The sequence below is a fragment of the Thalassophryne amazonica genome, chromosome 3 (assembly GCF_902500255.1).
Source record: "Thalassophryne amazonica chromosome 3, fThaAma1.1, whole genome shotgun sequence".
Classification (NCBI taxonomy): domain Eukaryota; kingdom Metazoa; phylum Chordata; class Actinopteri; order Batrachoidiformes; family Batrachoididae; genus Thalassophryne; species Thalassophryne amazonica.
The window spans coordinates 96705825-96729069 of NC_047105.1; the positions used below are offsets into that span (position 1 = coordinate 96705825).

The following is a 23245-nucleotide window of genomic DNA, read 5'->3' on the forward strand; positions in this document are numbered from 1 at the left end:
ATTGATGATGGAAAGAGAGAGAGAAAAAAAACTTCTGCTGCTCCTAGGGATGGGTATTGATAAGATTTTATCGATATCGATGCCATTATCGATTCCGCTTATCGATCCGATTCCTTATCGATTTCCTTATCAATACCTCTTGTGAATTTTCTGTGTACTAAATGTACGCTTTACAGGTTTGCTATGTCAACAACAGTTTAAATTGGTCACTGGATCCTTGATCTCTTGACATAAATAAAAATAAATCAAATCTGTAGTTTTTGTCAAAAGCATTTCGTTTCAAACATTTTGGCATGAATGTCTCTCCATACCTCTGAGCTGAGCTCAGCCAGCTGCTGCACGTCAGCACAGGATGTGTCGTTTTGGTAGGAAAAAAAACATTTTGATCAATTGCAGTTTGTTTATATTACAACAAAGAGGTGTCATTTGATTTTAATGGTGTTTCCCTTTCAAGTTATTAATTCTGACTGGACTCTATCGTTCTAACTTGACTCAGCAGAGAGCCGCACAGCATTTGGAGCTGTGAGAACAGAATGGAGGACGATACTCGTTTCATTCTTGCAACAAGACAGGAGTCCCAGTTAGTGACTTTAATCCACACAAAAGTGACTCACGATTGACATATTCAGGGATGAAAGTGGTGAAAAACAAAAAAAAGCTGAAACCCAAAATTACCCCCAAACACCACCCGCATGAAAATGTTTGAATTCTAGAAGCTCTGAAATGCAATCTGGGGCTATTTCAGACAATAAACTGCAGTGAGTGCAGTGACTGCACATCCATTTTAGTGAGAAAAAAACCCAACTTTCCTTATTCAAATTCATTCCAGTAGTATTCTGCTCTTACTAGGATGCAGCAGTTTTCTAGCTTGGCAGATGGTTCTGAAGGAAATCACTGAAGAAATTAACAAATTGAAAATATGGTTTGACTGAAACAAATTGTCATTAAACTTAAACAAATTGTCATTAAACTTAAATAAAACAGGGATGAAGTGGAGGTGTAAGAGTCACTAGGTGTTCACAGGAACCACTTATTTATTTATTTATGATCATTGTTAGTTGGTTTTATCTTTCCTTTTATGTTTTGTTTTATCAGGTTCTTTTTGTCTCCTTCTCTAAAATTGTCTTTGTAGCATTATTAGTTATTATTACTGTTATTGTTGTTGCTGCTGCTATTATATAAATAAAAATAAATAAAAAAAATTACAATTTGTAATACATTTGACTCTTTTACGACAACAAGCGCTGAGCTATTAATTATTATACAGAAAACAAATGCACACAAACGTACTGAGATGCGAACAGCTTAATGCTAACTTTAACATTGAAAATGCCATAAACATGCTAATGCGTTAGCACTGGTCCCGTTTTTAAGTTATAAAAAACATCTATCAACTGTTTCAGAAGACCATAACAGGTCGGTTTAACATTAAAAAGGTAAATATTACTCACAGACATATGCGCTTTAAGGTTTTAGTGGGGAAAATGAAGATAAAGAGAAATAAAACAAAGAACCAACAAGGCAGAAGATCGAAGCACTGCTTCATTGATTCAAAGTTCAAAGCAAAGCCATGCTACAGAAACAGCTGATTACAGACCCACTGCACGGCCTGTAATCAATGTAGAGAAATGATCATTTTCCTGACAAACATCCCCAAAAAGAATGGCCACTCTGAAGGACCCCCAAAGGAATTGTTAAGCAAAAAAGGCTATTGATGTCGGTGGATCAAATAATTTCTTAACGATACCTGAAAAGAACCAGTTCCCAATACCCATTCCTAGCTGCTCCTCTGTTTCATTCACAGAAGAGGACAGAGACAGGCACGTGTTTTTGACACTTTTAGACACTGATTTTTTTGGTGCCCCCCAGGGACTTGTTGCCCTACGCACAGTGCGTGATGAGCGTGCATGGAACAGCAGCACTGAACCCTATCCCACTTCTCAGCCCTCCAGACTCCCAACTTTCCCTCCTTACAGCCCCGCTGTCCACCAGGGTCAGATGATAATGATGATAATGATAACATAAATAATAACAATTATATAGGTGTACAGGTAATGTTGTGAGTGTGATTTTTTTTCTACAACATATATTACCTGTACATGTAACAATCCATAGGTCTTTTGACTGTACCTAATGATAATGTTCAATTAAAAACCAATCAAAGTTATATTATTTGAATACACAGTCATATCAATAGTTTGAGGCATTATATTTATTTATTATATTGAGCGACGAACGTGTCACTCAGTAAGTTGTGTTATTTATGAGTGAAATGTTTTGACATGTTCTGACATTTGCTGATAATGTTCAGTCAATAATCAGATAGAGTACAATTTTTTTTATTTGACTGGAAAAATGCACACTTTAGCCTATTACCCAAGAATATATAATTAATACACAATAATGCATTTCTGCTAAACCGTATTTACGGTCAATTCCTTCAAAGCCCAAAATGGATTTGTATGGTGTTGGATTTAATTATTTATAAATATTCATGAACGGTTTACTTGTTTTAAAACATTGCTATTTAGTTTTTAAAGAATATAAAATTCACATTAAACAAATATAATGCACATTTGAACAAAAAAAAAAAAACAGTTATATTTTATATAAAACAATTATACTTTGTGCAGCTGTCACAGTGGTCTTTATTAGCTGTTTTTTTTTTTTTTCTTTATGGTCCCTCAATTATTTGTGTTTTTTATTTGTGTGTTGTGTCTGTTTGAATGGGGTTTTTTGTATGTACTTGCTTGTAGTGTTTTTATTGGGTTGTTAATAGTTGTAGGTGTTTATTTGGACTGGAGTTGGGAGAAACTGGACTAATTGAGTGACTCGTCCCCCACTGAACTTTATTGGCTGATCTCAAAGCTGGAGGCTGGTAAAAGAGGGGCGGAGGGTACGGGAGGAGGAGACCCGGTCGAAGAGAACCAGGAAGAGGCTGTACAGGAGGAAGGCATGAAGACGGAGAGGCGAGGAGATGGCACAACTGGGGAAATTTCACGCTTGGCGAGCTAAGTGAAAAGGGACGTCATTGTGCAGCGCACAGATTTGGTTGTGTGGTCTAATATTGTTTGAGTTAGGCCGCTAAAAGCTGCCCCGTTTTTTTCACACCGTGTGACTCCGTTGGCTTCCTGGATATCGGGCCGGAGCGTTTTTTTTTCCCTTGGATTCATCGGTGGCACAGCCAAGGACAACCACACTTGGAGGCAGGACCCCGGAGAGCGATCCAGACTCAACGTGGAGAGAGGATTTGACGCTCCATAAGCTAAGTAAAAAAGGGACGTCGCCCTGCAAGAGCCAATTCTGTGTGTGTGTGTGTGTGTGTGTGTGTGTGTGTGTGTGTGTGCGCATGCGCGCGTGTGTGGCTAACGTTGGGCCAGGACACTGAACGCCCCTTTTTTTTCTCTCTCTTAGTGTGCCGGAAGTCGAACCCATGGAGGAAGAAGGCTTCCCCCTTTCCTCCCCCCTACAAAAAGGACAATGCAACTAGTGTCTTAAGCACACTGGACACTTTTGGGACTTTGTTAGTCGTTGGTTGGTTTTATCATCAGTCCCTTTTTTCTTTTCTGCAAGTACAGACTAGTCTGTCTAGTTTTATTGTTGAGAACTATTTTCTTTTATTGGGATTCTTTATAACTGTGTTTTATATCTATATGTACTTTCTTTGATCCTATTAAAATTTGTTTAGTATTTGATATTGTTGACATCATTTCTAAACACTTGGTATCCACGAACTTGACATTACTTATTTTGGCGTTGTCGGCAGGATACCAATATTGTTTAGAAATGGATGCAGCCCCAAAAGGTTCAGACTCGGCCATTACTGCACAGTTTGTCATGCTGTGGTTTATGGGGGCAGCCTTTATACCGAAATTTGATGGGGAAACTACTAAATTTGCCCAATGGGAGGGCACAGGTAGAAGCTATGTTGAGGGCACAAGGGCTAAGCCAGCAACAATAAGCAGATTTTGTTCTGGGGGCATTAGAGGGCAACGCTAAGCGAGAGTTGCAGCTTGCTAGCCCAAGGGAGAAGGATATGGGCAAGAAAATTCTTGATTTATTACAGACCCTGTATGCACAGTCAACTAGTAAAGCACAGCTACGAGCTAATTTTTTTTAATTGTAAACAAAAGACTGATGAAACTGTTAATGATTTTATTTTGCAGGTAAGATAGTTATTTTATAGATGGCAAGAAAATGATGAAGATGGCACCAGTAGGGAAGATGAGGCACTATTGGACCAGCTTAAGGTGGTCTTGAGGAAGGGGCCGATTAGGCAAGAATTGATTCGACAAATGAGACGTCAAAGAACTATGTCCTTTAAGGATGCCTGCAAAGAAGCCCAGGCTTTGGCACAGGAGCTCAACGAGGACGAAGAAGCCACTATCTCGAATAGAGTCTCCTATGCCCCACAGAGGCAGGCAGCAGTTAACCCTGATCAATTAAAAGCACAGATTAAGGCCGAGCTCAAGGAAGAATTGTTTAGTGAGATAAGGACTGAGATTAAAGCTCAATTAAAAGCTCTCTCTTCTGATCTCATTACAGAGATAAAGGCCCAGTTTTCCATCCACAGTTTACCACCTGTGGCTCCATCAGCTCCCCGCAAAGGGGCTGCCAGGGGGTACCACTGCTGCCATTTATCAGTGGGATCCAGAGGGGAGGCCTATTTGTCGAGCTTGTGGAGCAGCCAGTCATGTGCAACGCCGGTGCCCTCTGAGGTCAGTCAAGCCACAGGATTTTTAGCTTCCCTTGCAGCTGAAGGCCAAGTCGCGGGGGCAGTAAATCTGGAGCAGGAACCCAAACCAAATGCAACCGAGCCTGGGATTGACTCAGAGCCGAAGTCTGCCCTTGTCGGTGAGTGCCCTGATGTTCTAATGAAGTTGAAAACCGAGCTGTTCCTTTTGTACTCGATACCGGGTCACAGGTTACACAGGTTATCCAAAGTCTATTTAAGAGGCACCTGGAAGGGACTGGGGTGACTGGTGCCTATACTGTGCCTTGGCTGACTCTCCGGGCTGCTAATGGACTGAAGATACCCTATATAGGCTACACCCTTGTTGAGTGTATGGTGGGAGGCGTTGATGTTCCAGGTAAAGGGGTAATAATTGTAAAGGATGGCTGTTTTGGGCCGCGATAAGGGCATACTGGGGATGAACATTATGAGGCCAGTCTGGTCCGCCCTTACAGAAAGGAGTCACCCAGGTTTGCTAGCTTTTAAAACTGTGATGCCATCCACAGAGAGTGAAGCCTGGTCTAGAGCGTTTGTGGATTGTCAAAGGTCCGGTACCATTGTATGAAGGGGTTGCCAAGTTGCCTCGCCAGTTGCCCGTAGTCATCCCTCCTCAGTTGGAGATGGTTTTGTGGATGCAGATAATTCCCACCTCTTTTAATTCATCTTGTGTAATGGTTGAACCTCTTCCAGAGGGTGATCGAGAGTGGCGTATAGGGCGGACCTTGGCCACAGTGACAGAAGGGCGTGTTCCATGCAGAGTGTGTAACCCTAATCCATATCTGGTGGAAGTTCCACAGCAACAGCCAGTGGCTAGTGTCAGGGAGGTTATGGCGGCGGATATCCAAGGAGAGCAGGAGCTTGTATTGAACCCTGTAGCCCCAGATGTTGTTGAGGTGACCGTGATACATGTGGGGGTGGGAGATGGAGAAGTCAAACATTCACATTCTGTGTTGCCCCTCCAGGGGGTGGCCTTACTCCAGGACAGCAGGAGGAGTTGACAGCCTTGCTCTATAGATGGAGGAAGGTTTTTTCACAACACAAGGAAGACTTTGGCCGAACTGGAGTCGTTAGACACCAAATACCAACAGGCTCAGCGCCCCCTAGTCGAGAGCGGTATCGTCCAGTCCCTCCTGCATTATATCAAGAGCTACAGACACTATTAAAGAACATGCTTGATAGTGGAGTAGTGAGGGAAAGTGCCAGCCCATGGGCCGCCCCGATTGTGCTTGTGAGGAAGAAGGATGGTGGCTGGAGATTTTGCGTGGACTATAGGAAACTTAACGCACTGACTCATAAAGATGCCTACCCCCTACTTCGCATAGAGGAATCCCTGACAGGGCTGAAAGCGGCCAAATGGTACTCAACTCTGGACCTGGCCAGTGGTTACTGGCAGGTCGAGATGGACCCTGCTGACCATGAGAAGACAGCATTTACAACCCCTTTTGGGCTGTATGAGTTTGAGAGGCTGCCCTTTGGCTTATGTAATGCCCCTGCCACATTTCAGAGGCTGATGCAGCGCTGTTTGGGTAGTTTGGTTAATGACTCTCTGTTGATATATCTAGATGATGTTGTGGCCTTCTCTCCAGGTTTCAACAGCCACCTGAAACATCTGGAAGAAGTGTTTCAAAGGCTGAGCCAACATGGCCTCAAGTTGCAACAAAAGAAGTGTAGCCTTTTTCAACGGGAGGTGACTTATTTAGGCCATGTGATCAGTGAGAAGGCAGTGGCGATTGACCCTGCTAAAACTGCGGCAGTAAAAGAATGGCCAGTGCCTCAGACATCAAAACAGGTGAAATCATTCCTTGGCTTTGCCGGTTATTATAGACGGTTTATCCCTGGCTTCTCAAAGATTGTAACACCCCTTAATGCCTTGACTTGAAATACTGCACATGATGTTAAGTCGACGTTAGTGGACTGGTCTGAGGAGTGCCAGAAAGCCTTTGACACTCTTAAGGCAGCTTTAGTAAATGCTCCCATTTTGGCTTATGCTGACTTTTTGTTACCTTTAGATGATACGCGGATGCCAGTTTTGAAGGCCTTGGTGCTGTATTGGCTCAGGTCCAAGGTGGAAAAGAGCGAGTCATTGCTTATGCTAGTAGAAGTCTCCAGCCTGCTGAGTGCAATGACCAAAATTACAGCTCCTTTAAGTTGGAACTGTTGGCCTTGAAATGGCCAGTGACTGAAAAATTTACAGACTATATCTTTATGGCTCTGAGTTTGTTGTTTTCACAGAAAACAATCCACTAGTGCACCTTGATACAGCCCGTTTGGGAGCAGTAGAACAATGGTGGGTGGCCCAACTTGCAAATTTCAGGTACATGATTAAATATCGCCCTGGTACCCAAAATAAAAATGCTGATGCACTTTCTAGGCTTCCGAAGCCAGGGCTAGAGGTGTCCTCTGGGTATGTTGCAAATGCAGTAGTGGCTAGAGAGTTATCTTGGGGTGAATGCCAGGCTAAAGACCCAGACCTTGTACAACTGCGTCAGTGGAAGGAGCAGGGTATCCCCAGACCCGGGGTATGTGGAGAGGCCTCCCAGTATTTACAAGGACTTGTGAAGGAGTGGGAGAAGATCAGGTTACAGGATGGGGTGTTGTGAAGAGTGTGGGAAAAGCCCGGGGTTGAATCTGAAATGTTTCAGGTCACTGTCCCAAAGCAAGAAAAAAGGGAAGCATGGCGGGCCTACCATAAGAGGTTGGACCACACAAGTGGGGAGAGGACTGGAGCAGCCCTGCGACACCACTGTTACTGGCCAGGAATGTTGCAGGATGTTAAAGAATGGACTGAATCCTGTCACCACTGTATCTGCACCGAGGTTGGTCCATCCGTGCGAGCACCACTGCACCCCATCTCTACCTCTTATCCATTTGCGGTCATGGGGATTGACTATCTCTCCTTGGGGTGAGTAGAGGACAGGTATCAGTATATTTTGGTGATTATTGACCTGTTCTCAAAGAAAGCTGCCGCAGTGCCTACAAAGGACCAGTCCGCTGACACCACTGTTCGAGTCATTTATGGCAACCTCATTCACACATTTGGATGTCCGGAACGCATTTTATTGGATCGTGGTGCTGCTTTTGAGTCATCCCTCATGAATCAGCTGTGTCAACTTTATGGATGCCACAAGAGCTGTACAATAGCGTACCACCCACAAGGTAATGGCGCATGTGAAAGGTTTAATCAGACTCTTTTAAGACTTCTAATTTCTTTGTCAGACACAACAAGGTCAGTGGCCTAACAAGTTGCCTGCACTGGTTCAAGCTTATAATAATACCGTGCATAGTACCACCGGGATGACGCCACATTACCTAGTGTTTGGGAGACATGCAAGGTTGCCAGTGGATTGGGTGACAGGCCTCAACCCTTCAGCTGAGAGCTATACCCTGGACGGCTGGGTAAAACAACATCACAGTGCTTTGTGCCATGCTTATCAAGCAGCCCAGCAACACTCTACACGCAGGAGGGAACAGGACCAGGCCAGATACAATCGGAAGGTGAGAGCGACCTTGCTAATTCCAGGTGAGCGCGTCCTTGTGTGCAATTTTCGCAGGGGGGCGAGAGGGAAACTAGCCCCGAGGTGGGTCCCAGGACCGTTTGTGGTGGTGGGTCAACTGAGGGAAGACTATCCCGTTTACATTGTTCACCCCGAAGGTAAGGACGCTCCAACACGCACTATCTATCGTAACAATCTCCATTTGTGCCCTACTAACATCATGCAGGAGGAGCGAGAGGAACCAATGGAATTACAGATACAACAGGAAAAGCTACCACCTTCTACTTGTTGGCTTCCTAGACTTGCCCCCTGCCAGATGGTGCTGGAAGAACAGAGTGGGCATCAGGCTGAACTCCCTGGCCCTTCAGAAGAACCATTGGTCCCCAAAGTGCCTATAGTACGTCGCTCACAGCGTTCCAATACTGGTGTGCCCCCAGCCCGGTATTGTGAGTAATTGGCCGAGACAACCGATTTTTTAAAACTGGGGGGCAATGTCAGTGGTCTTCATTAGCTGGGTTTTTTTCTTTGTGGTCCCTCAATTATTTGAGTTTTTTATTTGTGTGTTGTGTCTGTTTGAACGTTTGTTTGTTTTTTTTGTATGTACTTGCTTGTAGTGTTTTTATTGGGTTATTAGTTGTAGGTGTTTATTTGGACTGGAGTTGGGAGAAACTGGACTAACTGACTCCTCCCCCACTGAACTTTATTGGCTGATCTCAAAGCTGGAGGCTGGTAAAAGGGGGGCGGAGGGTACGGGAGGGGGAGACCCGATCGAAGGGAACCAGGAAGCAGCTGTACGGGAGGAAGGCGTGAGGCGAGGAGATGGCACAACTGGGGAAATTTCACGCTTGGCGAGCTAAGTGAAAAGGGACGTCGTTGTGCAGTGCGCAGATTTGGTTGTGTGGTCTAATATTGTTTGAGTTAGGCCGCTAAAAGCTGCCCCGTTTTTTTTTTCGCAGCGTGCGTCTCTGTTGGCTTCCTGGATATCAGGCCAGAGCGTTTTTTTTCCCTGGGATTCATCGGCGGCACAGGCAAGGACAACCACACTTGGAGGTGGGGCCCCAGAGAGCGATCCAGACTCGACATGGAGAGAGGATTTGATGCTCCAGTACTAAGTAAAAAAGGGACATCACCCTGCAAGAGCCAATTGTGTGTGTTTGTGTGTGGCTAACATTGGGCCAGGACACTGAACGCCCCTTTTTTTTTTTCTCTCTCTCAGTGTGCCGGAAGTTGAACCCGTGGCGAGGGAAGAAGGCTTCCCCCTTTCCTCCCCCCTACAAAAAGGACAATGCCACTAGTGTCTTAAGCACACTGGACATTTTTGGGACTTTGTTAGTCGTTGGTTGGCTTTATCATCAGTCCCTTTTTTCTTTTCTGCAAGTACAGACTAGTCTGTCTAGTTTTATTTTTGAGAACTATTTTCTTTTATTGTGATTCTTTATAACTGTGTTTTATATCTATATGTACTTTCTTTGATCCTATTAAAATTTGTTTAGTATTTGATATTGTTGACATTTCTAAACACTTGGTATCCATGAACTTGACACAGCTATTGCTTGAAAATTATATATTACGTAGTGAATTTAAGACGGCCAATATGTTGCGAAATATGGATACAACCGCCATATAAATACTTTGAGAGAAAATTATATTTTGAAAATGGATACTGTTTTTTCACAAAAAGTTTTTAAAATATACATACAATAATAACTGTAAACAGCAGTGTACAGGTTAATATGAATGTACAGCTAATGATGATATGTGCAGTTAATACAACATAGCCACGCCCCAATGAAACTCTTCATGAACATTGCATGGCATGTTGGATGCTGGTTTGACAGTGTGGAACATAGCCAGACATTTAAAAGTTCAAGAGTCAATGATCACCCTTAACTGGAGTAAGTGATGGAAGATGAGTGAGTGAGTGTGATTCAATGATCAGTTTGATAAGGAGAAGGTTCCGTGACACAAGGAGGATGCACGAAAAGCCCATAGAACAGTTATAAGATATTCTGGATCGTCATGTTAGTGCTCGTATCCCGATACTGAATACTGTTGTTCAACTCCAGAATGCCTTGAGATAGGAGTAGCAGGTCATCCCTCAACAGGAAATTCACCACTTAGTGGATTCGATGCACACAAGATTAGCTTCATTAACTGCAGCACATGGTGGTCACGTGCTGTTCACTGTGATCTGATCCAGAATGTTACATTTCTGTTTATCTACTCGATAAATTCAAACACAGCTTTATTTACTATTGTATGTGACACCCTGTACAATATCTGGCAGAGATTTTACTCATGAAGCAATATTAAACATATGTGCATTTTTTTCAGTATATTTGCCAGTGACTTTGAAAACATCCTTCAGTATTTAGTTGGTTAGAAAAGAAAAGCTCATCATCTCTGGTGATGGTCTAGTGGTTAACCATTGGCCTTCAAATCAGAGGACCCTTGGTTCAAAACCCAGCCTGACCAGAAAATCACGAAGAGCCTTTCAGCAAGGTGATTAATCCCCTTGTTGCTCCCGGTGTGTAGTGTGTAGTGAGTGCCTTGTATGGCAGCACCCTGACATGGGGTGAATATGAGGCATTATTGTAAAGTGCTTTGAGTGTCTGATGCAGATGGTAAAGCTCTAAATACAGTGAGAAAAAATAAGTATTTAAACACCCTGCGGTTTTGCAAGTTCTCCCACTAAGAAATCATGGAGGGGTCTGAAATTTTCATCTTAGGTGCATGTCCACTGTGAGAGACATAATCTAAAAAAAAAAAATCGGAAATCACAATGTATGATTTTTTTAATAATTTATTTGTATGTTACTGCTGCAAATAAGTATTTGAACACCTGTGAAAATCAATGTTAATATTTGGTACAGTAGCCTTTGTTTGCAATTACAGAGGTCAAACGTTTCCTGTAGTTCTTGACCAAGTTTTCACACACTGCAGCAGGGATTTTGGTCCACTCCTCCATACAGATCTTCTCCAAATATTTCAGGTTTGTAGTTTCAGCTCCCTCTAAAGATATTCTATTGAGTTCAGGTCTGGAGACTGGCCAGGCCACTCCAGGACCTTGAAATGCTTCTTACAGAGCCCTCCTTAGTTGCCCTGGCTGTGTGTGTGGCCTCATTGTCATGCTGGAAGACCCAGCCATGACCCATCTTCAATGCTCTTACTGAGGGAAGGAGGTTGTTTGCCAAAATCTTGCAATACATGACCCCATCCATCCTCCCTTCAATACGGTGCAGTCGTCCTGTCCCCTTTGCAGAAGAGCACCCCCAGAGTATGATGTTTCCACCCCCATGCTTCATGGTTGGGATGGTTTTCTTGGGGTTGTTCTCATCCTCTAAACATGGTAAGTGGAGTTGATTCCGAAAAGCTCTATTCTGGTCTCATCTGACCACATGACCTTCTCCCATGCCGCCTCTGGATCATCCAGATGTTCACTGGTGAACTTCAAATGGGCCTGGATATGTGCTTATTTGTGTGTATGTTATTTAACAACAGTCCTGTTGTGAATCATTAGCAGTTAGCATTCGCTAGCAGTTAGCTTTCGCTAGCTAGGTCAACTCCTCCCCTCCCCCCATCGTTACTTTTTATAGCTGCTTTTTTTTACCCATTTAATACTTCTGTTCGTTTTTCAGTCGAACTGCTGTGAATTTTAAGTAATTATTTTACTCCTGTGTAAAATCTTAGGAGCGGCTAGCATTTTCGCTAGCGGTCAGCTTGCGTTAGCTATTTCGGATCCCCGTCATCATTTTTTCATTTCATTTTTTGTACTTCTGTTAGTTAATTAACTGTTTAGTGTATTTTATAACTGCTGCTTTTTTACCTGTTTAATATTTCTGTTAGTTTTTCAGTGTAACTGCAGTGAATTTTAATTCATTTATTTGCATGTGTGTGAGCCTTAGGAGTGGTTAGCTTATCCATTATTGGTTAGCTCGTGTTTGCTTGGTTACATTCTTGAATTTCTTAATGCAAAAGTACACTAAAAATCCTATTTTACACCCTCCGTAAATCCTGCATGATGTTGGAAGATAGGGTGGCTCTCTTAGAGAGCCGTGTCCTTAAGTTAGAGCAGCTTCTTAGCGCAGTGGAGTTAGATGTTACGGGCACTCCAGATGAGGTTAGTGTTGGGCCGGCTAGCGAGCCCATTAGTATCAGTTTAGAAACGCCGGCTGTGGAGGACGGCTTTCGGACTGTGGCTAGGCGGAGGAAGCCCCGTAGGGCTTGGTGCCCGGTTGTGGCACCCCGATCACACTAACCAGTGCGAACTGTGAATCGGTTGTCCCCCTTGGATTTGCTAGATGTGAATTCTCTGAGCCTACAAGTGTCTTCCACTCCTGTCTCCAGGCTGAAACACCGGACTTTAGTGATAGGGGATTCTATCACCCGCAAAGTCAGGTTACAGACGCCGGCTGACGTTAAATGTATTCCTGGGGCCAGAGCTCCCGACACTGCATCTCATCTTAGGGTGCTGACGCTGCAGAAGGGAAGACAGATGAAGGAACATGACATGAGATATAGTCACATGGTTATTCACGTTGGCACCAATGATATCAGGATGAAGCACTCAGAGGTCACAAAAATGGACATAGAGAGGACTTGTGACCTTGCCAGAAAGATGTCACATCGATTAAAAGTCTCTGGTGCCCTCCCCTCCCAGGGTACTGATGAGGCGTTTAGCAGGCTGACATCGTTAAATAGGTGGCTGGCGCAGTTTTGTAGACAGCAAGGCTTTAGCTTTATTGATTACTGGCCTTCGTTCTGAGGCCGCCGTGGCTTGCTGATGCCAGACGGCCTCCACCCTACTGGGGAAGGCGCCGCCATCTCGTCTGCGAACATAGACAGAGCTCTACATGGAGGGTAACATTAGGAATCTACAGCAGGCCACGGAGCAGGTGATTACAGACCCTGCAAGGCTTATGACAAATGTGGGTGTGGAATCCATTAGCTTAGTGGGGAATTTAGTGCAGAAAATCCACTATGGTGATAGTGCAGTTTATTTGCCAGGGAGGGAATTTCAACAAGTTGAGACTGTGGCCTGCTTCCGTAGTCGTGCCCATAAAAATCATAGAGGGATATGCTTTCCAAACTTAATACCCATTACTATATTGGATGAAATTTGTTGAAATTGAGGATGGCCCAGTGGTTCTTCCAGCAATAGCAAAGACTTTGTGTCTGCTACCTACAATGCGCGTGTAATGTCTCAAACCTAAACCTACTTCTAGGCATCTTATATATGCTACTCTGAAACCACCCCTAAACCCAAACAGTTCAACTGTCAGCCCCACTGAGGTCCTTAGACTGGGTCTCAAGATAGGATCACTGTCCTCAAAATCATTGTTGATCAATGATCTAATTATTGATCATCACTTAGATATGATTGGGCTATGTGAAACCTGGCTTAAACCTACAGCTGTCCTCCCCTTAAATGAGGCCTGCCCACCAGCATATACATTTAGTCACGCCCCTCGTGATGCAAAGCAAGGCGGGGGTGTTGCTCTTATTTATAAATCTAGGTTCAGCTTATTAGCTGTTGGTGGTCACAAATATAACTCGTTTGAGCATCTGATTCACCGCTCTGCTCAGGATATTACACATTGCCAAGGTCAGAAGAATAAAAATCAGTCGTATTACTTTGTCACTGTATACAGGCCTCCTGGCCCATATTCTGAATTCTTAGATGAATTTGGTGCGTTCATCTGTAACTTGTCAACTAGTGTAGATAACATTCTGATCATTGGTGACTTTAACATTCATATAAATAAGCATTCTGATCCTCTCTGCAAATCATTTATGGAAATGGTGGATGCATTAGGATTTCGGCAATGCATTCGGGATTCGACGCACATTAGTGGAAATACCTTGGATCTGGTTCTCGCACATGGTACTGCTGTCACGAATATTGACATCATGCCTCTTACATCAGTGGTGTCTGATCACTCACTTACGTTTACAGTTTCGCTGCCGTGTTTAATGGAACAACAACCTTATATATCATTACCATGATGCATCAACTCCTCAACTAAGACTGAACTCGAAGCTCGACTGCCTGATGTCTTAGCTTCGCATTTGACAAATACCCAGTCAGTAGACAGAGTTGTGGATAGTTTAAACTCAGTGCTCAAAACTACACTCGACATGATTGCACCACCTGTGTTAAAACCACACTCCCCCAAATCACAGTCACCTTGGTAAATGGACTGCATTTTTATATAGCACTTTTCCATCTGCATCAGATGCTCAAACCGCTTTACAATTATGCCTCACATTCACCCCGATGTTAGGGTGCTGCCATACAAGGCGCTCACTACACACCGGGAGCAATAGGGGAATAAAGGCCTTGCCCAAGGGCCCTTAGTGATTTTCCAGTCAGGCGGGGATTTGAACCCATGATCTTCTGGACTCAAGCCCAACACCTTAACCACTAGACCATCACCAGTAACGCAGGATTTGCCTGGATAAATTCAGCGGTACACAGGGCATTATCGGCGGCAGCAGAACACCGCCATTCTCACGCGCGTCTTAACCTGCGATTGTAAAGGATAGAACTGAGTATTAACCCCCGTTGCCTGACGTGTGCCGGATGCTACGGCGTCAAAACTCCACTTTATTCGGCGGATTTAGCGGCGTTTTATCCGCGTATTTGCGGCTAGTATGGCTCTCAAAACGCCGGCGAAATGCTCCGCCCCTTTCCACAGCGAAAACAGCCGGAACTACCGCGAACTTCGGTCTACGTACTACCCGCGGACAAAACCGTCTATGTGTAACCTGGGCTTACGCATGCATTATTGGCTACAAAGCGGACTTACTACTCTGATTTGTTCAACAAAAACAAGCATAACTCAATGTTCTTGTTTGACACGGTGGCAACACTTATGCATGGACAACCACCTGTAGTTTGCTCTCCTTTTACAGCACAAGATTTCCTGGATTACTTTGGGAAGAAAATAGAAGACATCAGGTTAAACATATCCCGGCATGCCTTAACCCAGCCACTACACCCTGCTATTGAGGTGGGCACCACTACTGAGGTATTACCTAGATTTAAAGATTTTGATAGTATCTCACTAGGCATGCTGACAAAACTCGTAATGTCAACAAAAAGCACAACCTGTTTATTTGATCCTATACCAACAAAACTGTTTAAGGACCTGTGGCCCACTCTTGGGGTGACTGTGCTGGAAATTCTTAATCTTTCCTTAACATCTGGATCTGTTCCTAAATGTTTCAAATCTGCAGTGATTAAACCATCACTTAAGAAACCTAATCTTGACCTTAGTGTATTGAAAAATTATCGGCTGATATCAAATCTATAATTTTTCTCTAAAATTGTGGAAAAAGTGGTGTCACAGCAGCTCGTAGACTATCTTACTGAGAATAATCTCTTTGAGCTACTGCAGTCTACTTTTAGAAAATATAATTCCACACAGACGGCTCTCACTAAAGTGGTGAATGATCTTCTGCTTACAATGAATTCAGACACCACCCTTTATATAGCACCCCTTGGGCTATATAATATAATATTAATTAGCTGACCTAATTAAACCTTACGTACTGGCCCGGGCTTTACGTTCTCAGGGTGCAGGATTACTTTGTGTCCCTAAGGTGAATAACAAGTCTGCGGGTCACAGAGCTTTCTCTTATCGTGCCCCTGTTCTGTGGAATGATCTCCCTGGGTCAATAAAACAGTCAGATTCTGTGGAGATTTTCAAGTCCAGACTTAAGACGCACTTATTTTCCCTTAGATATGGCTAGCATACTGGTACAGTTTTGTTTTATGCTTTTTACTCTTTTAATTCATTTATTAGTAATTGGAGCGGGCTGCGGCCTCAACTTTACCTAAATTCTGGGTCTTTTAATGAAGTTTAGGGCTAGTGGCCGGCAATCACCTTAGTATTTCTCTGTTCTTCTTGTTGTTTAATGCTGGCAAATTATACAGTATTTCTTGTCTTTCTGATGCCTGATTCTGTTTTTTCTCTCTGTTTAAGGTGCAGCTCCATCCAGAGATGGGAGTTGTATTCGTGTTGGCGATCCTCCTGTCCTGTGCGCCTATAGCATTTCTTTTATATTTGTCCATGAATTGTTCTGTGAATTGTTCTGTAATTTATGTTTGTAGCATGGCCCAAGCAGAGGGTCACCCCTTTGAGTCTGGTCTGCTTGAGGTTTCTTCCTCAGAGGGAGTTTTTCCTTACCACTGTTGCTCTGGGGGTTGGTAAGGTTAGACCTTACCTGTGTGAAGCACTTTGAGGCAATTCTGTTGTGATTTGGCGCTATATAAATGAAAATAAATTGTAAATTGTGCTGGCTTGAGCAGGGGGTCCTTGATGCCCTGCAGGATTTTAAACCATGGCAGCATCATGTGTTACTAATGTAATCTTTGTGACTGTGGTCCCAGCTCTCTTCAGGTCATTGACCAGGTCCTCCTGTGTAGTTCTGAGCTTTCTCAGAATCATCCTTACCCCACAAAGTGAGATCTTGCATGGAATCCCAGACTGAGGGAGATTGACAGTCATCTTATGTTTCTTCCACTTTCTAATAAATAATCATAACAGTTGTTGTTTTCTACCAAGCTGCTTGCCTGTTGTCCTGTAGTCCATCCCAGCCTTGTGCAGGTCTACAGTTTTGTCCCTGGTGTCCTTAGACAGCTCTTTGGTCTTGGCTATGGTGGACAGGTTGGAGTGTGATTGTGTGCGTGAACAGGTGTCTTTTATACAGGTAACAAGTTCAAACAGGCGCAATTAATACAGGCAAAGAGTGCAGAATAAGAGGGCTTCTTAAAGAAAAATTAACAGGTCTGTGTGAGCCAGAATTCTTGCTGGTTGGTAGGTGTTCAAATACTTATTTGCAGCAGTAACATGCAAATAAATTATTAAAAAATCATACATTGTGATTTCCGGATTTTTTTTTTTTTTTTTAGATTATGTCTCTCACAGTGGACATGCACCTAAGATGAAAATTTAAGACCCCTCCATGATTTCTAAGTGGGAGAACTTGCAAAATCGCAGGGTGTTCAAATACTTATTTTCCTCACTGTAAATGCAGTCCATTTATCTCATCATCATTTGACTTTTATGGACTGAACTGCTGCAGCTGAGGTAAGGAACTGCTTTTCTAATAGAAGGTTTTAAACATTTACAGAGGTAACAAGTCATCAGGAGATGACATATCCCCCCAATACACACAAATCTGTAATACAAAGCATCAGGGATCATCACCCAAGTACACCCTTATGCTAAATATGAATGAAATTGGTCAACTGGTTCTTGAGATCTTGTGCTAACAAGAGAAAACGGATGGATGGACATGCTGATGGCTATATCCCACACCCGTCTCTGAACGGGGCTGTGGCTTGGGCTTATGTGAAAGTGAGTGTGAAAGAGAGATGCACGTGAGCAGTGGCAGTTGGGAAATGCGCACTCAACCCTGGCTGTGTGTTTCATGCCTGATAAACACATACATACACACACACACACACACACACACACCCATCAGTGGTGGCAGATGAGTGACGTACAGACAATGCACACGTGTTGCATAGGAACCCTGTATTAAAATATATTATGTGGTTATTCGCTAACAACTGAAGTGAGGAATCAAACCTGATCTCCAATGTTCTCTGGCTGTCCCTTTAAGGCCACTCTTGCGATGCCAGGCAGATCAATGAGCGTCAAATCAGGAACATCAGGAGAAGCGATCTCCAGACTGATGAGGTCATCGCTGATCCCCTGTCCGACCCCAGCCATTTCATCCTGTGCTGGTGTGGAGACACGACATGCAATCATGAGGAATGAAGTGATGATTGAGAGAACAGCATCAACACCATCAATACTTTCATGAATGACATTTAAACATGATGTGTGTTGAATTTGTGGATCCCACACCATGTAGAATCTTATCCTCCACATCTACAGGATCTACCAACTCTTCCTCATAATCCTTGTATCTTATTTTTCCGTGCCATTTCTCCCCATCCTTCTTTTTCTTCATTTTTAATTTGAGAGGACATCTTGTGACAATGCCTGAAATGAGCAATGAATGATGGGACATGAAGTCAGTTGGGTTGTCATGATCACAAAATTTTTGTGATGATTAGTTGCCATGCAGATAATTGGCAATTAATGATCTCACTGCGATCTTCCACAGTAAGGAATATAATGTTGGCCATAACATACCATATAATAGTGTCATATTGTATAATGCAGGATAATATAAGCTTAGTTCAATAAAAGCAAATGCACCTTATGAAGAAGAATAGCCATTTATTGTCACTGACCAGTACAAGTCCACTGAAAAGTTCTGCCTCCCCCTTACCAAAAAATAGTACTGATAAGTACAGTAGTGTTCAGAATAATAGTAGTGCTATGTGACTAAAAAGATTAATCCAGGTTTTGAGTATATTTCTTATGTTACATGGGAAACAAGGTACCAGTGGATTAAGTAGATTCTCACAAATCCAACAAGACCAAGCATTCATGATATGCACACTCTTAAGGCTATGAAATTGGGCTATTAGAAAAAAAAAAGTAGAAAAGGGGTGTTCACAATAATAGTGCATCTGCTGTTGACGCTACAAACTCAAAACTATTATGTTCAAACTACTTTTTAGCAATCCTGTGAATCACAAAACTAGTATTTAGTTGTATAACCACAGTTTTTCATGATTTCTTCACATCTGCGAGGCATTAATTTTGTTGGTTTGGAACCAAGATTTTGCTTGTTTACTAGTGTGCTTGGGGTCATTGTCTTGTTGAAACACCCATTTCAAGGGCATGTCCTCTTCAGCATAAGGCAACATGACCTCTTCAAGTATTTTGACATATCCAAACTGATCCATGATACCTGGTATGTGATATATAGGCCCAACACCATAGTAGGAGAAACATGCCCATATCATGATGCTTGCACCACCATGCTTCACTGTCTTCACTTTGAACTATGGCTTGATTCAGAGTTTGGGGGTCGTCTCACAAACTGTCTGTGGCCCTTGGACCCAAAAAGAACAATTTTACTCTCATCAGTCCACAAAATATTTCTCCATTTCTCTTTAGGCCAGTTGATGTGTTCTTTGGCAAATTGTAACCTCTTCTGCATGTCTTTTATTTAACAGAGGGACTTTGTGGGGGATTCTTGCAAATTAGCTTCACACAGGTGTCTTCTGTCACAGCACTTACAGGTAACTCCAGACTGTCTTTGATCATCCTGGAGCTGATCAATGGGTGAGCCTTTGCCACTCTGGTTATTCTTCTATCCATTTTGATGGTTGTTTTCCATTTTCTTCCACGCGTCTCTGGTTTTTTTGTCCATTTTAAAGCATTGGAGATTATTGTAGATGAACAGCCTATAATTTTTTTGCACCTGCGTATAAGATTTCCCCTCTCCAATCAACTTTTTAATCAAACTATGCTGTTCTTCTGACCAATGTCTTGAACGTCCCATTTTCCTCAGGCTTTCAAAGAGAAAAGCATGTTCAACAGGTGCTGGCTTCATCCTTAAATAGGGGACACCTGATTCACACCTGTTTATTCCACAAAACTGACGAACTCACTGACTGAATGCCACACTACTATTATTGTGAACACCTCCTTTTCTATTTTTTTTACTAACTTGTTGAAATTCCCTTGTGGTATAGTTTTCAATATGATTGGAGCATTTTTAAATTTTGAGTCCTATGTGGCCTCCTAAAAATTGACCCCTATGTGGCCCCTATTGAATATTAAAGTGGCCGGTTATTTTTTTCCCAAAAGAGTGATGTTTAAGAAGTACTTGTGCTGAATTTGGTGCATGTATCACCATTTAAAGGATTGTTTCATTTATCTGCTGCACGAGGAGGAGCAAGAAAACAAATGTGTCATAGTTCTTGTCTGCAGCAGGGGTGGTGACCAAGTGGTTAGTGTGCTTGGTTTCAGTGCAGAAGGTTCTTGGTTCAAACTCCACCCCTGCGAGATTTCTCCATGTAATGTGGAGTTGCATCAGGAAGGGCATCCGGCGTAAAAACCTGTGCAAATTCAACATGCAGATCTCAGATTTTCTGTGGTGACCCCGAGTGTGAACAAGGGAGCAAACAAAGGGAGTTACTTATGGTAATGTGTCTGTGTCTGTCCTTGTCCTCTGTTTCCCTCTGCTGACTCTTCCTGGATTTGGTTCTCTTCTGTCTTCCTCATGCACTTGCTGCTTTACAGTGGTGTTCACAGTTTTCTTGTGTGTTTTGTGTTCATTTATTCTTCTTCCTAATTATCTTTTGAAAGTGTCCACTCTCTCTGAGGTGTATTGGTGAGAGACTTTTTCATTCCTCCAAGCAATTGGCTTCCAACATTTGACCCAGGCAACTTTCCATGTAGATGTGTTCATTTTCACGCTGTGATTAAAGGCTTTTTTTTTTAATCCACAGACGGGGAAGACATTCTCCATGAGGAGGGGAATTACTTGTAGTACGTCTTTTGTTGTCTGTCTTCTGAAATGTCCATACGGCTTTTGTTATGTTGGTGAAAACAAAAGTGAATTAAGAATAAGAATAAATAGACACAAAAGCAACATAAGAAATCGTGACATCAATTCATCTGTTTCAAGACATTTTAATGAGTTTGGCCATAACATCTGTACCTTGAAATTTCAAGGCACTGAGTCAGTAAGGCACCTTAAATGGGGTGGGGACACGGAGAGCTATCTTCTTCAACGGGAGGCCATCTGGAGCCACAAACTTCAGACTGCACATCCCAATGGACGACATGAAGAGTTGGTTTTAAATTGCTTTTTGTGATTGACAGGGTTTTCTATATATTATCAATATTGGTGTTCAGTACATATTGAACACCAATATTCTCTATGATTATTGTAAAACACATTATTTGTTAACTTTTGGGTCTTATTAGGCCAACATACTTCATAATGTGGTCTGGTTATGAGTTATTTATTGTACAGTACAGTGGGGTAAAAAAGTATTTAGTCGGTCCCTGATTGTGCAAGTTCTCCAACTTAGAAAGATGAGAGAGGTCTGTAATTTTCATCATAGGTACACTTCAACTATGAGAGACAAAATGAGAAAAAAAAAAATCCAGGAAATCACATTGTAGGATTTTTAAAGAAATTATTTGTAAATTATGGTGGAAAATAAGTATTTGGTCAATAACAATAGTTCAACTCAATGTTTTGTAACATAATCTTTGTTGGCAATGACAGAGGTCAAACGTTTCCTGTAATTCTTCACCAGGTTTACACACTGTAGCTGGTATTCTGGCCCATTCCTCCATGCAGATCACCTCTGGAGCAGTGATGTTTTGGGGCTGTTGCTGGGCAACACGGACTTTCAACAAATTTTCTATGGGGTTGACATCTGGAGACTGGCTTGGTCACTCCAGGACCTTGAAATGCTTTTTACGGAGCCACTCCTTCGTTGCCCGAGCGGTGTGTTTGGGATCATTGTCATGCTGGAAGATCCAGCCACGTTGCATCTTCAATGCTCTCACTGATGGAAGGAGGTTTTGTCTTAAAATCTCACGATACATGGCCACATTCATTCTTCCCTTAACACGGATCAGTCATCCTGTCCCCTTTGCAGAAAAAACAGCCCCAAAGCATGATGTTTCCACCCCCATGTTTCACAGTAGATATGGTGTTCTTGGAATGCAACTCAGAATTCTTCTTCCTCCAAACAAGACTAGTCGAGTTTTTACCAAAAAGTTCTATTTTGGTTTCATCTGACCACATGATATTTTCACAATCCTCTTCTGAATCATCCATATGCTCTCTGGCAAACTTCAGACGGGCCTGGACATGTACTGGCTTAAGTTCAAGTTTATTTGCCATTTGCAGTATTAAAACCACATTGGAAAAGGTGCAAGGAGCTCAAAAGTGCACTAGAAGGCATAAACAAACAATAAAAAGACATAAAAGAACATAAAAAATGACAAAGCCACAAAATAATTTAAGATACAATTTAAAACTAATCAAAGAGTGTTGATCATTGCTACAGATTGTGGGAAGAAACTTTTTCTATAACGTGATGTCCCACATTTAATAGACCGATAGCACCTACCCGAAGGAAGAAGCTCAAACAGGCCTGGCAGGATGCAGGAGATCCTTAGTAATAGCCAAAGACTGGGACTTAAGCCTTTTTTTGTAAATGTCCTCCAGGACAGACAGTTCCACACCAATAGTTCTACTGGCTGAACGAAAGCCAGTAAGTAAATGGAATGGTAAATGGACTGCATTTATATAGCGCTTTTCCATCTGTATCAGACGCTCAAAGTGCTTTACAATTATGCCTCACATTCACCCCGATGTCAGGGTGCTGCCATACAAGGCACTCACTACACACCGGGAGCAATAGGGGATTAAAGGCCTTGCCCAAGGGCCCTTAGTGATTTTCCAGTCAGGCGGGGATTTGAACCCATGATCTTCTGGACTCAAGCCCAACACCTTAACCACTAGACCATCACCTCCCTCCCACCTCCATGTCCCCCTGCTGAGTAAGCAGGGGGACACTGGCACTGCAGGATTTGAGTCCCTCTCTGCGTAGTGTGTAGCCTTTGTTACTTTGGTCCCAGCTATCTGCAGGTCCCTCTGTGTAGTTCTGGGATTTTTGTTCACCGTTCTCATGATCATTTTGACCCCACAGGATGACATCTTGCGTTGAGCCCCAGACCGAGGGAGATTATCAGTGGTCTTGTATGTCTTCCATTTTCTTGCAATTGCTCCCACAGTTGATTTATTCACACCAACCTGCTTGACTATTGTAGATTCACTGTTCCTAGCCTGGTGCAGGTCTACAATTTTCTTCCTGGTGTCCTTCGACAGCTCTTTGGTCTTGGCCATGGTTGAGTTTGGAGTCTGACTGTTTGAGGCTGTGAACAAGTGTCTTTTATACAGATAACGAGCTCCAACAGATGCCATTACAGGTGGAGGACAGAAGAGCTTCTTAAAGAAGAAGTTACAGGTCTCTGAGAGCCAGAAATCTTGCTTGTTTGTGGCTGACCAAATACTTATTTTCCACCATAATTTTCAAATAACTTAGTTAGTCCCT

The 23245-nt window shown here is 42.8% G+C and overlaps 1 protein-coding gene across 1 annotated transcript in view; it reads right to left on the minus strand.

Annotated features, from left to right (window-relative positions):
• Window positions 1–23245, minus strand: part of LOC117507306 (interferon-induced GTP-binding protein Mx-like) — a 90650-nt gene that overhangs the window by 45240 nt on the left and 22165 nt on the right. The window contains 2 exon segments of the mRNA XM_034167150.1: window positions 17826–17980; window positions 18108–18245. Of these exon segments, the coding sequence (XP_034023041.1) occupies window positions 17826–17980; window positions 18108–18245 (293 nt within the window).